The sequence below is a fragment of the Brassica napus genome, chromosome C4 (genome assembly GCF_020379485.1).
Source record: "Brassica napus cultivar Da-Ae chromosome C4, Da-Ae, whole genome shotgun sequence".
Lineage (NCBI taxonomy): Eukaryota > Viridiplantae > Streptophyta > Magnoliopsida > Brassicales > Brassicaceae > Brassica > Brassica napus.
The window spans coordinates 41,474,547-41,486,637 of NC_063447.1; the positions used below are offsets into that span (position 1 = coordinate 41,474,547).

General features: G+C 32.8%; 1 protein-coding gene across 1 annotated transcript; it reads right to left on the reverse strand.

The window, feature by feature from the left end:
- Positions 1–6,243: 6,243 nt before the first annotated feature.
- Positions 6,244–11,708, reverse strand: LOC106395330 (transcriptional regulator STERILE APETALA-like). Its single transcript, XM_013835824.3, has 2 exons — positions 11,238–11,708; positions 6,244–7,754 (listed from the first exon to the last, which is right to left on the reverse strand). The coding sequence occupies exons 1-2, from the start codon at positions 11,469–11,471 to the stop codon at positions 6,615–6,617; spliced, it is 1,374 nt and encodes a 457-aa protein (XP_013691278.2). The 5' UTR covers positions 11,472–11,708; the 3' UTR covers positions 6,244–6,614.
- Between the last annotated feature and the right edge of the window lie 383 nt (positions 11,709–12,091).

A 12,091-nucleotide genomic window follows, 5' to 3' on the forward strand; every position in this document is an offset into this window, starting at 1 on the left:
TATTACTCCAATTTTTACTCCAAAATAGTGTAACTCCAAAATGGAATTGAGTTTTACTCCAATGTATTACTCCATATTTTACTCTAAAAAATAATATTCACAAATGATTCCTTTTTTATTTAGTTATAATTGTTAGTAGTATCTTCAACTTATAAAAAATTAACAATTAACCCAACTATTTTATATTTACAAAACTTTCATAAAAATATATTTTATCTAAATTAAATATTTATTAATAAAAAAAGGTAGAGCTTTTCTTCCAACTTCAATTGGTATAATTTTCATCATATGCAATTTTTCTAATTCAAAAACAAAATAATGCATTAAAAGATCATAAAGAAGAAAACAAAGTTTTGTTTTGTAATTTAAATTACGTACTTGATCCAAATGTTTGTGGATATATAAGTTTAACAAGTACAAATGTTATCAATCGAAATGTTGACCCACAAGATACTTCACCGATTCCAAAAACAGTTTACAAAATTATTAAATCACTTATTTGTATTATATTATAAATTCCTTATGTTTAGTTTTGATTTTTATTAGATTACGCATCTTTTTGTAAAACCATTAAATAATATTTTATGGAGTATTATATTTATTATCATGTTATTTTATTATTTTAAATATTATGTAAGTATGAAATAAAAATATTCAAGATTAAAAGGACCATTTATAAATAAAAAAGTTTAACTCCAAAATGGAGTAGGATTGGAGATGCCCTTAACCACTATTTTTTTTGTAGCCAGTTAAGCCATTATTTTTACCACATATTTCGATGCTTTGTAACGACTTTTTCTTGTGTTTATCACTAAAATAATAGCCAATAAAATTTGTCACGTCATATTCTGTTAATTAAAAATAATAATAATCAGAAAATAATATTAACTGTCAAAAAACAAATAAAAATAGAAATTTTGACGTTGTTAATGCCGTCAGCAAAACTATAAACCAAAATCCTAAATCATAAATCCTAAACTGTAAATTTTAAGCTCTAAACCCAAGGAACTCTAAATCCAAGGAACTCTAAACCCTATGAACTGTAACCCTAAATCCTATTTTATGATTATTTTTACTTTTTTCATAAACAAAATATGGTGTGGCAAAATTTTATTGATTATCATCTTAACAGTGAACCCAAGAAAAACTTCTTTGTAACCACCAAAAAAATATGTTTCAATTCTAATTTTGATTATGGATAACAAGATTAATTATAGGGGGACAAAATTCAGGTATACCAAATATAATCTAATATGGTTGAAAACATCCCAAGTACGAGAATATGCCAACACTTATATGGTTCTCCATGCCACATGTACAAAATAAATTATAACATGGTGAGAATTACAAATTTAAGTTTAATTGATTCTAACATTAATTGATGGAGTCGGTCCATAATTTCTTAAACCTAAACTAGGTTATACACCAACTAATCCGACCCAACCTAATTATTTCAACCCGACCGACCCATAATAATAACATCTTCCACAAATAAATTCACAACATTTTTAGAGTTAATAGGAAAAATTGGTTTGGAGAGCTCTAAACCCTAAACCCTAGAAACCTTAACCCTAAATTCTAAGGTAGGGTTTATGTTTCCTAGGGTTTTTGAGGTTTCCTCACGGCTAGAGTTTAGGGTTTTGCTAAATGGCGTTAACAACGTTAAAGTTTTTTTTGGCAATTCATACTATCTTATGATTATTTTTTACTTTTTATTTTTTTCATAAACAGATCATGACTTAAAAAAAATTATTGGTTATCATTTTAATGGCGAACCCAAAAAAAACTCCTTTGTAACCACCAACATAATCATGTTTCAATTCTAATTTTGATTATGATAACTAAATTTATTTTAGGGAAAAAAAATTAGGTATACCAAATATAATCTAATATGGTGGAAAACATGCCAAATACGAGAATATTTAAACGCTTATTTGATTCTCCATGCCACATGTCCAAAATAAATTATAACATGGTGAGAATTACAAATTTAATTTTAGAGAGAGAGAGAGAGAGAGAGAGAGAGAGAGAGAGAGAGAGAGAGAGAGAGATCCAAAAAACTCAAAGGAGCAAGGGGAGTGGAGGAAATGTGCTTTGTTTTTATGGGTTGCAGGCTAAGATATATCAACATTGAATGACAAAAATCAAAGGTTCTACGGGTGTGAGCGATACAAGGTACAAAAAACTGTGATTTCTCTATTTATTGGTTTGTAGTTCCTTCATATGTTGTTAATTTTTTGTTGTGCTAGCGAGGAGGTGAATGTAAATTCATTCGATGGTTTGATGAGGTTGATACATACGGATGGCAAAGAAAGATTTGATTGAAGCTATAGATGAGATTCACGGGAAGAACATGACTATTGAGCAATTGAAGAAGATAATTTTGGAACTTCGCAGGGATTTAGTCAAATGTCAAATGTCAAACATTCTATTATGAATTTTGTAAAAGGCAGATTAAAAAAAAGAAAAAAAAAGACACTCATATAAGATAAAAATTTGTTGTTTGTATCATAATTCTACAAAACAATTGGGTTAGAGTATAAATACACAGATATTAAACTAAACTAGATTTTGATCCGCGCGGACGCACAGATGTATTTCTAAAAAAATATGATGCTATTTGTTTTTATGTCACTATTTGGGGTTGAGCAAAAAACTCAAATTCGAAGAATCGAACCGATCCCAATCCGAATAAGTAGTACCAAATCCGAACCGAAATCGATTAAATATCCAAATTATTCAAAATTTTGGTATTTAAAGAACTGAAACCTAATCTGATCCGAACCGGAGTATTTTGGGTATCAAAAATAGATTTATATACTTATATATATTAATTATTTTTAGATTTAATGTATATAAAAACATCAGAATATATATGATACTTTTAAATTCGTTTAAATACTTGAAAATATATACAAATAATCAAACGTAAATATCTAAAATAGTTAAAATATACTCAAAACTCTAAAAATACTTAAATAATTATTAATTCTCTATACAAATATTTAAACCAAACCATTTTAAATTGGTTATCCAAATCCGAACCGAATCCTCAAAAATCTGAACCGAACACGAAATCCTAAACAGACCCGAAAACGAACATGAAGGCCCACCCCTAATCACTATTATATATCCTATATATGTGTCATTATAAGTTATAAAAATATGTGTTATCATATAATTAATCGTATTTTATATGTACCATCAAATAAGTTTTCTTATGATTAATAATATTTTATACGTACAATCATATAAATAATCACATATATTATATTTTTAAATTTCAATGTGAAATATAAAAACCATAATTTAAGTTGGTGTTTGAAATTGAGCTTTGTATTGCATTTTTCTTATTAGGCCTGGGCATTTTACCCGGACCCGAAGACCCGAACCGGAACCGACCCGAAAATACAGGTTCGGGTCCGGGTCCGGATCCATGCTAAGTACCTATTGGGTCTTTTTTTTGGATCCGCGGGTCTCGGTTCGGGTCCGGGTCCTACCCGAGACCCGTTCAGGTACCCGAATTACCAGCAAATAATTGTATATACTAGGTATATTTGGGTGATTGGGTATTTTTTGGTATTTCGGATTTTTTTAAAGTTTCGGGTTTGGATTTTCGGGTATAATTGTAGGTTTTTGGTGAAATTTTAGATTTTTAGAAAATATAATTTGGGTATTCAGGTAAAATTCGGGTATGTTTTGGGTTTTTGGGTCTGATTGTGGATAAATTTTTAGGTATTTTTGCGGTTCTTCGGGTATTTTTAGAGTTTTCGGGTCCAGTTCGGGTATTTCGGGTCTATTTTGGATCCTAAATACCCGAACCGACCCGGATCCGAAATATACCCAAAAATTTTGGGTATTTTACGGGTATTGAAATTATAGACCCGAACCAATCCGGACCCGACAAGACCCGACCCGGAACCGACCCGAAAAGTTACAGGTACCTATATGGGTCTAAATTGTTAGGACCCGGACCCGACAATACCCGACCCGAAGACCCGGATGCCCAGGCCTATTTCTTATATATATTGAAAACATTTTTATAACGGTTATTGGAAAATATGTTAGTAAAAATTAAATTTTGAATATATGTATATTTTTGAATAAATTTTTGATATAAATTAATTTTAAATTATTATTTTGATTTGAATATGTATGTCAAGTAACATAAACTCATTATTTTTTAATATAATGTAATAGACTTTCAATTTTTTTAATAGTATAAACCCTTTTTTTTTTTATAACTTACTGTTATCCATGTTTCCAAACAACACTATTTTTTAAACTACTATTTATATTGCCAAACAAAATCTTAAAGTACTTCTACTTTAATAAGATAGATCGTTTTACCACGTATCTGAGATTGAAAGAAAAATCTTTAAATTACTTGTATATATAGTAAGTAGATTGCAATATCTGTGTATAAAAGTTCACATAATATTTTATGGTTATATTAGCTTGACAGTCATTTTGAACATTTTACTTTGGCACAGAGCAAATGCACCAATTCTAACAATCAGAACTGAACAGTTGCATCATCAACTCTAGGGGTGGGCGTTCGGGTATCCATTCGGGTTCGGTTCAGATTTAATCGGGGCTCGGGTTTTCTTGTTTAAAGATTTCAACTCCATTCGGGTATTTGTAAATTTCGGTTCTTTTCGGATCTTTGCGGATTCGGTTTGGATTCGGATAACCCATTTAAATTATTTTTAAAATTTTAATATTCATTATATGCTTAAAATTTCTCAAAATCTATAAAACAAAATAATATATTACATATAAATTTGTAATAATATATGTCAAAATACCTAAAATTAACATATAAATTGGTTTGATTTGAATATTTAGATTAGGCCTGGACATTTTAACCTGGACCCGAAGACCCGAACCGGAACCGACCCAAAAATACCCGACCCGGAACCGGACCGAAAATTTACAAGTACCTTTTGGGTCTAAATTTTTTTTACCCGAAAGAACCGGAACCGAAAAGGAACCGACCCTAATAGACTCGGACCCGAAAAGAACTGACCCGAATAGACCCGGACCCGAAAAGAACCGACCCGAATAGACCCGACCCGATAAGAACCGATTTGTACCCGACTTAAAAACATGTATATCTAAAACTATGATGTTTTTGTGTTCTATTTTATATATATATTATTTTATGATTTAGTTGAAATATCTTTTGTTAACAACATTTGTTATTATTTTTTAACATTTTAAAAGTAATATAAAGTTTTAAAATGTAAAATTTAGAGTTTTAAAATGTTTTATTTTAATTATTAATAGTTTCATTTAAGTTGTTTTGTAAAATTTTAGATATATATGATAAATATTCAACTAAAGTTAATGGAATTGGGTATATCATGTCATTTTCAGATCCTAAATACCCGAACCCGACCCGGACCCGATATGGACCTGAAAAATTACGGGTATTTTATGGGTATTTTAATTATAGATCCGAACCGACCCGGACCCGAGAAGAACCGACCCGAACCCGAACCAAAAATTTCTAAGTACCTATTGGGTCTAAATATTTAGGACCCGAAAAGATCCGGACCCGAAAAGAACCGGCCCGAACCCGACCCGAAGACCCGAACGCCCATGCCTAATTTGGATTGAAAATCAATATATATTTCAAGCATTTTGGTGTTTTGAATATATTTTAGCTATTTTAGACATTTACTTTTGACTATTTATGTATATTTTCAAGTATTTTAGACAACTTAAAAGTATATTATATATTTTGAATGTTTTTAACATATATTAAATTTAAAATTAAGTAATATATTTAGGTATATAAATCTATTTCGGTTACATAAGGGTACCCGAGTTACTTCGGTTCGGGTCGGGTTCGGTTTCGGTTCTTTAGATACCAAAATTTTGATTCCGTTAAGATATTTAATCAATTTCGGTTTGGATTTAGTACTATTTTTTTGGATCGGGTTCGGTTCGGTTTTTCGGATCTGAGTTTTTTGCCCAGCCCAAATCAACTCTCTTATATTTCTTATTCTATGTAATCCAATTTATGTGATCTAGAAGAACGCAACTTAGAAATCGACTCTAATAATGATCATAATAATAATAATAATAATTAAAATTCCTATAAAAAAGTTTAATAATAATAGTTGTTCTTAGCATTTAATAAACAACCAAAACTCTTGGTCTCATGATTCACTTTTAAACCCTTCTACAGTTTTGGTCTTGCTTCTGCCTACACCGCGTGTGAAATATTTTTCTAGATAAAGTTTTAACACTTTCAAATAATTATACAGAACCACAAAAATAAAAACAGAAATGGAAAATAAATAACATCTCGTACAACGTCAGAATTGATATGAGAACCCTAAACGTCAGAAAAAGCGATAAGAAAAAGTCCATTTTGTTTGGTTTTAGCAAAAACAGTAACATACTTTTGGTCAAACTCTGTAGAAGATAATCAATCTCCCTTGTGAATCTCACCCTCCTGTCACCATCTCCAATCCGTCACTTTCCAAATTAAATTAAAATTCAGAAACCCTACGTATACACCTAGGTTTAGGGCTTCGCTTTTTCAGAGAAAATGGTTCCTTATCTCCTTTTAATTAATCAACCACACGTTATAATCTGGAACTCTACGGAGCACCGAAATCCCACAGATGTATAGTACTCACAGCCGTTGATGAAGATGAAGCAACGGCCACATGTCTATCATTGGCAACGATAGCATCAACTTCTCCTACTCTCTCTCTAAAACTGTAAAGATATTCTCCTCCTCTCTGTACGTCCCACACGCGCATCACTCCTCCTGCGCACATTAAGGCGTGCAGTCTATTAACACAGCCCATCACTCTTCTCTGCGCCGCTCTACTTACACGAAACTCACAAACAGTCTCTTGCGTCCTCACTCTGCGCACAATAGCGTTACCCCTACTATCCATTCTAACGTACGCCTGATCGTTAGCATCAAAACCCGTCACTATAAGTCCTCTCCGTTGCTCCTCGTCCTCCGCGATGATCACTCCTTGGTTTCTCAGATCAATCACCGTGATTCTCCATCGTGTACACGCCACTGCTGTTTCTCCACCGGAGATTCGAAGCCGGCCAAGAGACATCGTTAGCTCCGTTAACGTGTGCCATCCCATAACAGCTTCTGGATCGGTGAGTGAACCACCAACGAATGTTGTTTCTTCGTTGATACAATCCCAAATGTGAAAAGCCCGACCCGGAACACCAGCAAAAAGCCCGACCCAGTAGCGTCCACAGCCCGTGAAATCCACTAACGCGCCGTCGTTAACAATATCTCCGACGAAAGCTGTGCGCGTGTGACTACCCACGCCGTTAATTTCCGCCACGTGGATGTCTCCGTCCATCGTGGCGAAAACCAATCTCGAATCTGAGATAACAATGCCCGAGACTGCTCGGGAAAATCGTCCAAACCGGTCTCGTGGAGGCGGACGTAGCGTCCTGACGTGGAGACGGCTGTTCAAGTGAAAGAGACGAACTGTTCCGTCGGCGAAACCCGCAGCTAAATAGAGATCAGAGAGTCTGAGACAGCGGCAAGAGAGACTATCCGGTTCGTCCACGTCAGACGGATCAAAATTGAGTGTGACGTGTACGTAGGAACGCGTCTGGAAGTTTCTAGCCGTCCGATGTCGGTAGATGAACTCATCTCGCCATGTGTCGTGCATTAAACGTGTTCTTGCCCAAACTTGGTGAGATAGGAGTTGCCACAGATGGTCGGAACGAGAAACAGCCTGCCACATTGTGCATACCTATAATAACAAATATTAGTGAAATATAGAGAGCGTTAGTATCAGCTTCATAATTCAATGTCACATAAGGGAGAGTATTTATATACAGTGAATAAATTACGCTTAAAATTGCAGAGCTGAATTGATATTACTAGCAACTATATAGTTAATCTGCAATCCTATATTTACATGAATATATATATAAGTTTAGAATGGATACTATTGTAATAAAATTTTGTTGGTACGTAACTTAACATTAATAAATAAAAACAAATATTAGTAAATTGAAGCTATTCCAACTTAGTCAAATTTAAGATCAAGAGGAAGAGTGGTTAAATACAAAAAATGACGAGGGAAAAACTAAACATAGAAAGAAGATATAGCCTCTAGTTAAAATTAAATAAGTAGGCCTGCAACGAAGCATGAAAAACTCTATAGGGACTAGGAGGATGATGGAAAGACAACGACAGACTCAGACACAAGCTCTGTGTAAATATGTCTTATTGAAAATACAACTCATTGTTTAAAAATTATTTATTACGAGAATGTTAGTAATGTATATGTTCATTTGATGCGACTAATCAATCTCTGCAAGTTACAGATTTAGCAACAGAGGCCCTAGTAAAGGGAATAACGAGAGAAGCCCTACTCGCAAGTCAAAAGAAAAAGCAAATCAATGTGATATTAATACCCCCCCCCCCCCTCCCCACCTAAAAGCACGTTATGGTTTTTTTAGGTGCTTTTTTTCTGTATTGTGAGGTAAATTTATTAGTGGACAGATGAAGATATTAAATGAGAAGTTGTCAAACAAAAAAAAACGAGAGGAAGTAACAGATTGAAGCTGAACATGAGATTACGACTTTGCCAAGAAGAAGCATGCCCTTCTCTCTTTCATTTCCAAGAAAGGATAGCTTTAAGCCTGTTTTGTTAAAAGTAGAGCTTCCCATAAATACATAAATTTTACACTTATATACTTGATGTGTAACACACGATTCTCTCTCTCCGAGAATCCGTGGACCTACATTCTCCACATTTACGTATGTATATAGTATACTATACATAATATATCGTGTATCTACATTTTTCTACATTTACATATGTATATAGTATACATAATTTAGCGTGTATATCTTATTCTTCATCAACGCAATGCATTGTATTTAACTTCGTCCTTCCGCTCTAGAAACTCATTTTTGAAACGATAATACATCAAGCTAAGCTATAGGTTAACATTTAGCAGTTAAGACCACGATACAATAATCTAGGGCATGATCACATTTACCATATACAATAAAATTCATTCTAGTACTTAGAAAACTGCCTATGAAAACTCAGTGAAAACATGTTCTAAGATATATCTATATAAAAAAAAAAGATATATCTATATAAGAACTGAAAGGAAATATTATACCTTGTTTCTAAGATATTTATTTTTCTGGTAATAATTAGATTAATTATTATTAACTGTTATTTTTATGATAGACTTAATAATATATAAAATATAGTGAAACTTTTTATATAATTTATATTATAATTTTCATTCTAAATAATCAATATTTGTTTTGGAAGAAGTAAAATTTCAATAACTACGAGAATAAGTAATGTTAACAACCAGAGCCTAGTGTTCAAATGTAAAGAACACAATATAATCTAGAGACACCACGTGCTCTAAGAAACCCATAACATTGGGTTCCATGTGCTTTTTGGCATATGTAGTGCCCATACTGTCGTCTCTTTTGACTGAGAATGTTAGGATAAAAAACAAAAGATAAACCCACTTCGATGGAAAAGATGAATCCATGATCAATTTCAAAGTGAAAACCAACGATGAAAACTCTATTTAAACCCTTCAATCTCTGACAAAAGGGTTATGCTGTAACCACACTGGAGTTTCTAATAAGATATTTAAATGCAAATTTGAAAGTTTAATATGTTAGAAAAATACCATGGAGTTGATAGATATTCACATATAGATATACGAAAAAGCGAATGAGTTGTCAGAAGCACTGCATGCATTACTCACTGGATCATAATATTGACAGGAAAAAATTAACAAAAGCAGGACGCAAAAAATGCACATATGTACTCCTATGTTATTCCTCGGTACTAGATATGAGCAAAAAACTAAACATTATATATATATGATGTACAAAAAAGCAGCAATTTCATTTTGACATAGTTTAATTGAAAAGCAAAACATGTACGGCTAAGAGAATACATAAATCATGTATACTTTTTTTTGTTTGTTGCAGAAATCATGTATATGGTGAACATTAATCGTTTCTGTATATGTATCTTCTTCTTTCTTTGGGTTCAAACAGTGTATGTATCTAATAACCTAAATGTGGCAATAATAATATATGACTTAACATTGGCAAAGCAAAAAAGACAGGACCTTACTTGTAGGTTTCTTTGCCATTCTCTTTTAGATGTTCTTAAATATATTTTTTTGCTTGAAGATGTTCAACGACATTTTCTAGTTTTACGAGTCTATCTTGAGACGTCACTCTCTAAGATTTGATTTTTAGATTTTCGAAAGATAAATACCGTTATAAATAGATTAAAACAACTATTAAATGTATCTGCCATTGGACTAAAGACTGTGCCTAATTGTCGATATTTTTGAGTCAAGAAAGTGTTTAAATTAATTATTATCCGAAGGACTTTTCAGTCAAAAAGTGGATTTTTCTTATTAAAATTATAATTTCATCATGCCAAGAAAGGAAGATCTTAAAGGCAACAAGTAAAAGAAAACCTGATTTTCTGCCCTAGTATTAATATTAGAATTTACATGTCCGATTTCTCAAAAATACAAAACGAAATTGGGGGCCGAGGGGTTGTACGTTCGCCTTTGTGGATCCAGAAATAGACATTAAAAGGTATCAAAAGTTTCCGAGTGAACAAAGAATAAAAGAAATAAACTTATTAGGTACATGGAAGACAAAAAGTTTCTAAAACGAAAAAAGAAAATAGTCCCAAAACCATATGATATGTGAAAGAGACATCAAGTTAATGTCGTCTTGTTAGACAAAAAAGTTGGACTTGGACCCATCATAGAAACACAGAAAGGGCGGTTACCTTTCCAAAGGTCAGTTATTTTTTTGTCTCTTCATAATTCCACTCGATATAACTTCTAGTATCATTTAATTATGAGTTTATGATGTTGATAAAAAAATACATTATGATTTTGTGATATAGTATCGGGAAAATTTTAAACTGGATATATTCAATGATACCATAGAAATATATTCAAAAACAAATCTAAGCCTGTAGAATCAACACCTAAAGTACAAAATGAAACAAGCAGTACATTTGACTAGACCGAGATTGTATACCTCCCCTGATTTTGACTTCGTTTTGTCTTTGTTAGATCTATGTGGCTAATTTTGCTAGCTTATACATAATAAACGATTCTGATAGTGTCATGTTCGTCGAGCAAGATCTACTCTATAAAATGAACATACACGTATCTAGAACGTTACGGAACTATTATAAATAACTGACCCGGAAAACGTTGGCAAGAGCAGGTGCTGCGTCGACAGGGCTAGTAGATAAGGAAGCGTCAACGGCAACTTGAACGGCAAGAGATTCGAGGAAAGGTTCCGGCCAGACGTCGTTGGCACTGTGGCGAGGGCGAGATGGAGATGGGGCCTCGAAAACGCCGCCACTTCTACCGGCGACGGAGCTGAGACCACCGCTGGAATCACCGTTGTCGGAAGCTGAAGAGGAGGAAGACATGAAAAGGGTTTTCTTAGGAACAATGGAAGGAGAAGGAGAAGGAGCAGGAGCAGCAGAGAAAGAATGGTGGGGGAGAGAGGAAACAAAATACAAAAAGTGTAGATAAAGACACTTCTCGAGGTGGGGGACCCAGGTTGGAGGTATGTTTTTTCTCTGTATTTTTTATTTTTTATTTTCAATTATAAATGAGACAAATATTAAGTTAAATAAACCAAGAGAGTGATTCATTTTGCTGAGAAATTTTAGCGAATTTCGACTTTTATTTGAAACTACAGGATTCAAACAAAAAAAATTGTTGATACAATTCATTTTCTTGCGTATTTTTCGTTATGGAGACATTCCATTTTTGTAGATTGCGATATGCGTGAATTGGTTGGTATGAACTTAATAATTAAAAAAATATATATTAGAGAGTACTAACAGTAATTTATCAAGAATTAATTTTAAAATTTTTACATATATTTATATACAAATTTTACATTTGTAAACAAAATACAAACAAAAGCGTTGGATCAGGTGGCAAGACAAAGATTTATGCGTTATAGCTCACAGTTCCATCTATTTTCAATGTTATTTGGATCTTTTTTTCCTTTTAATGAAAGGCAATATTGTAATATTTG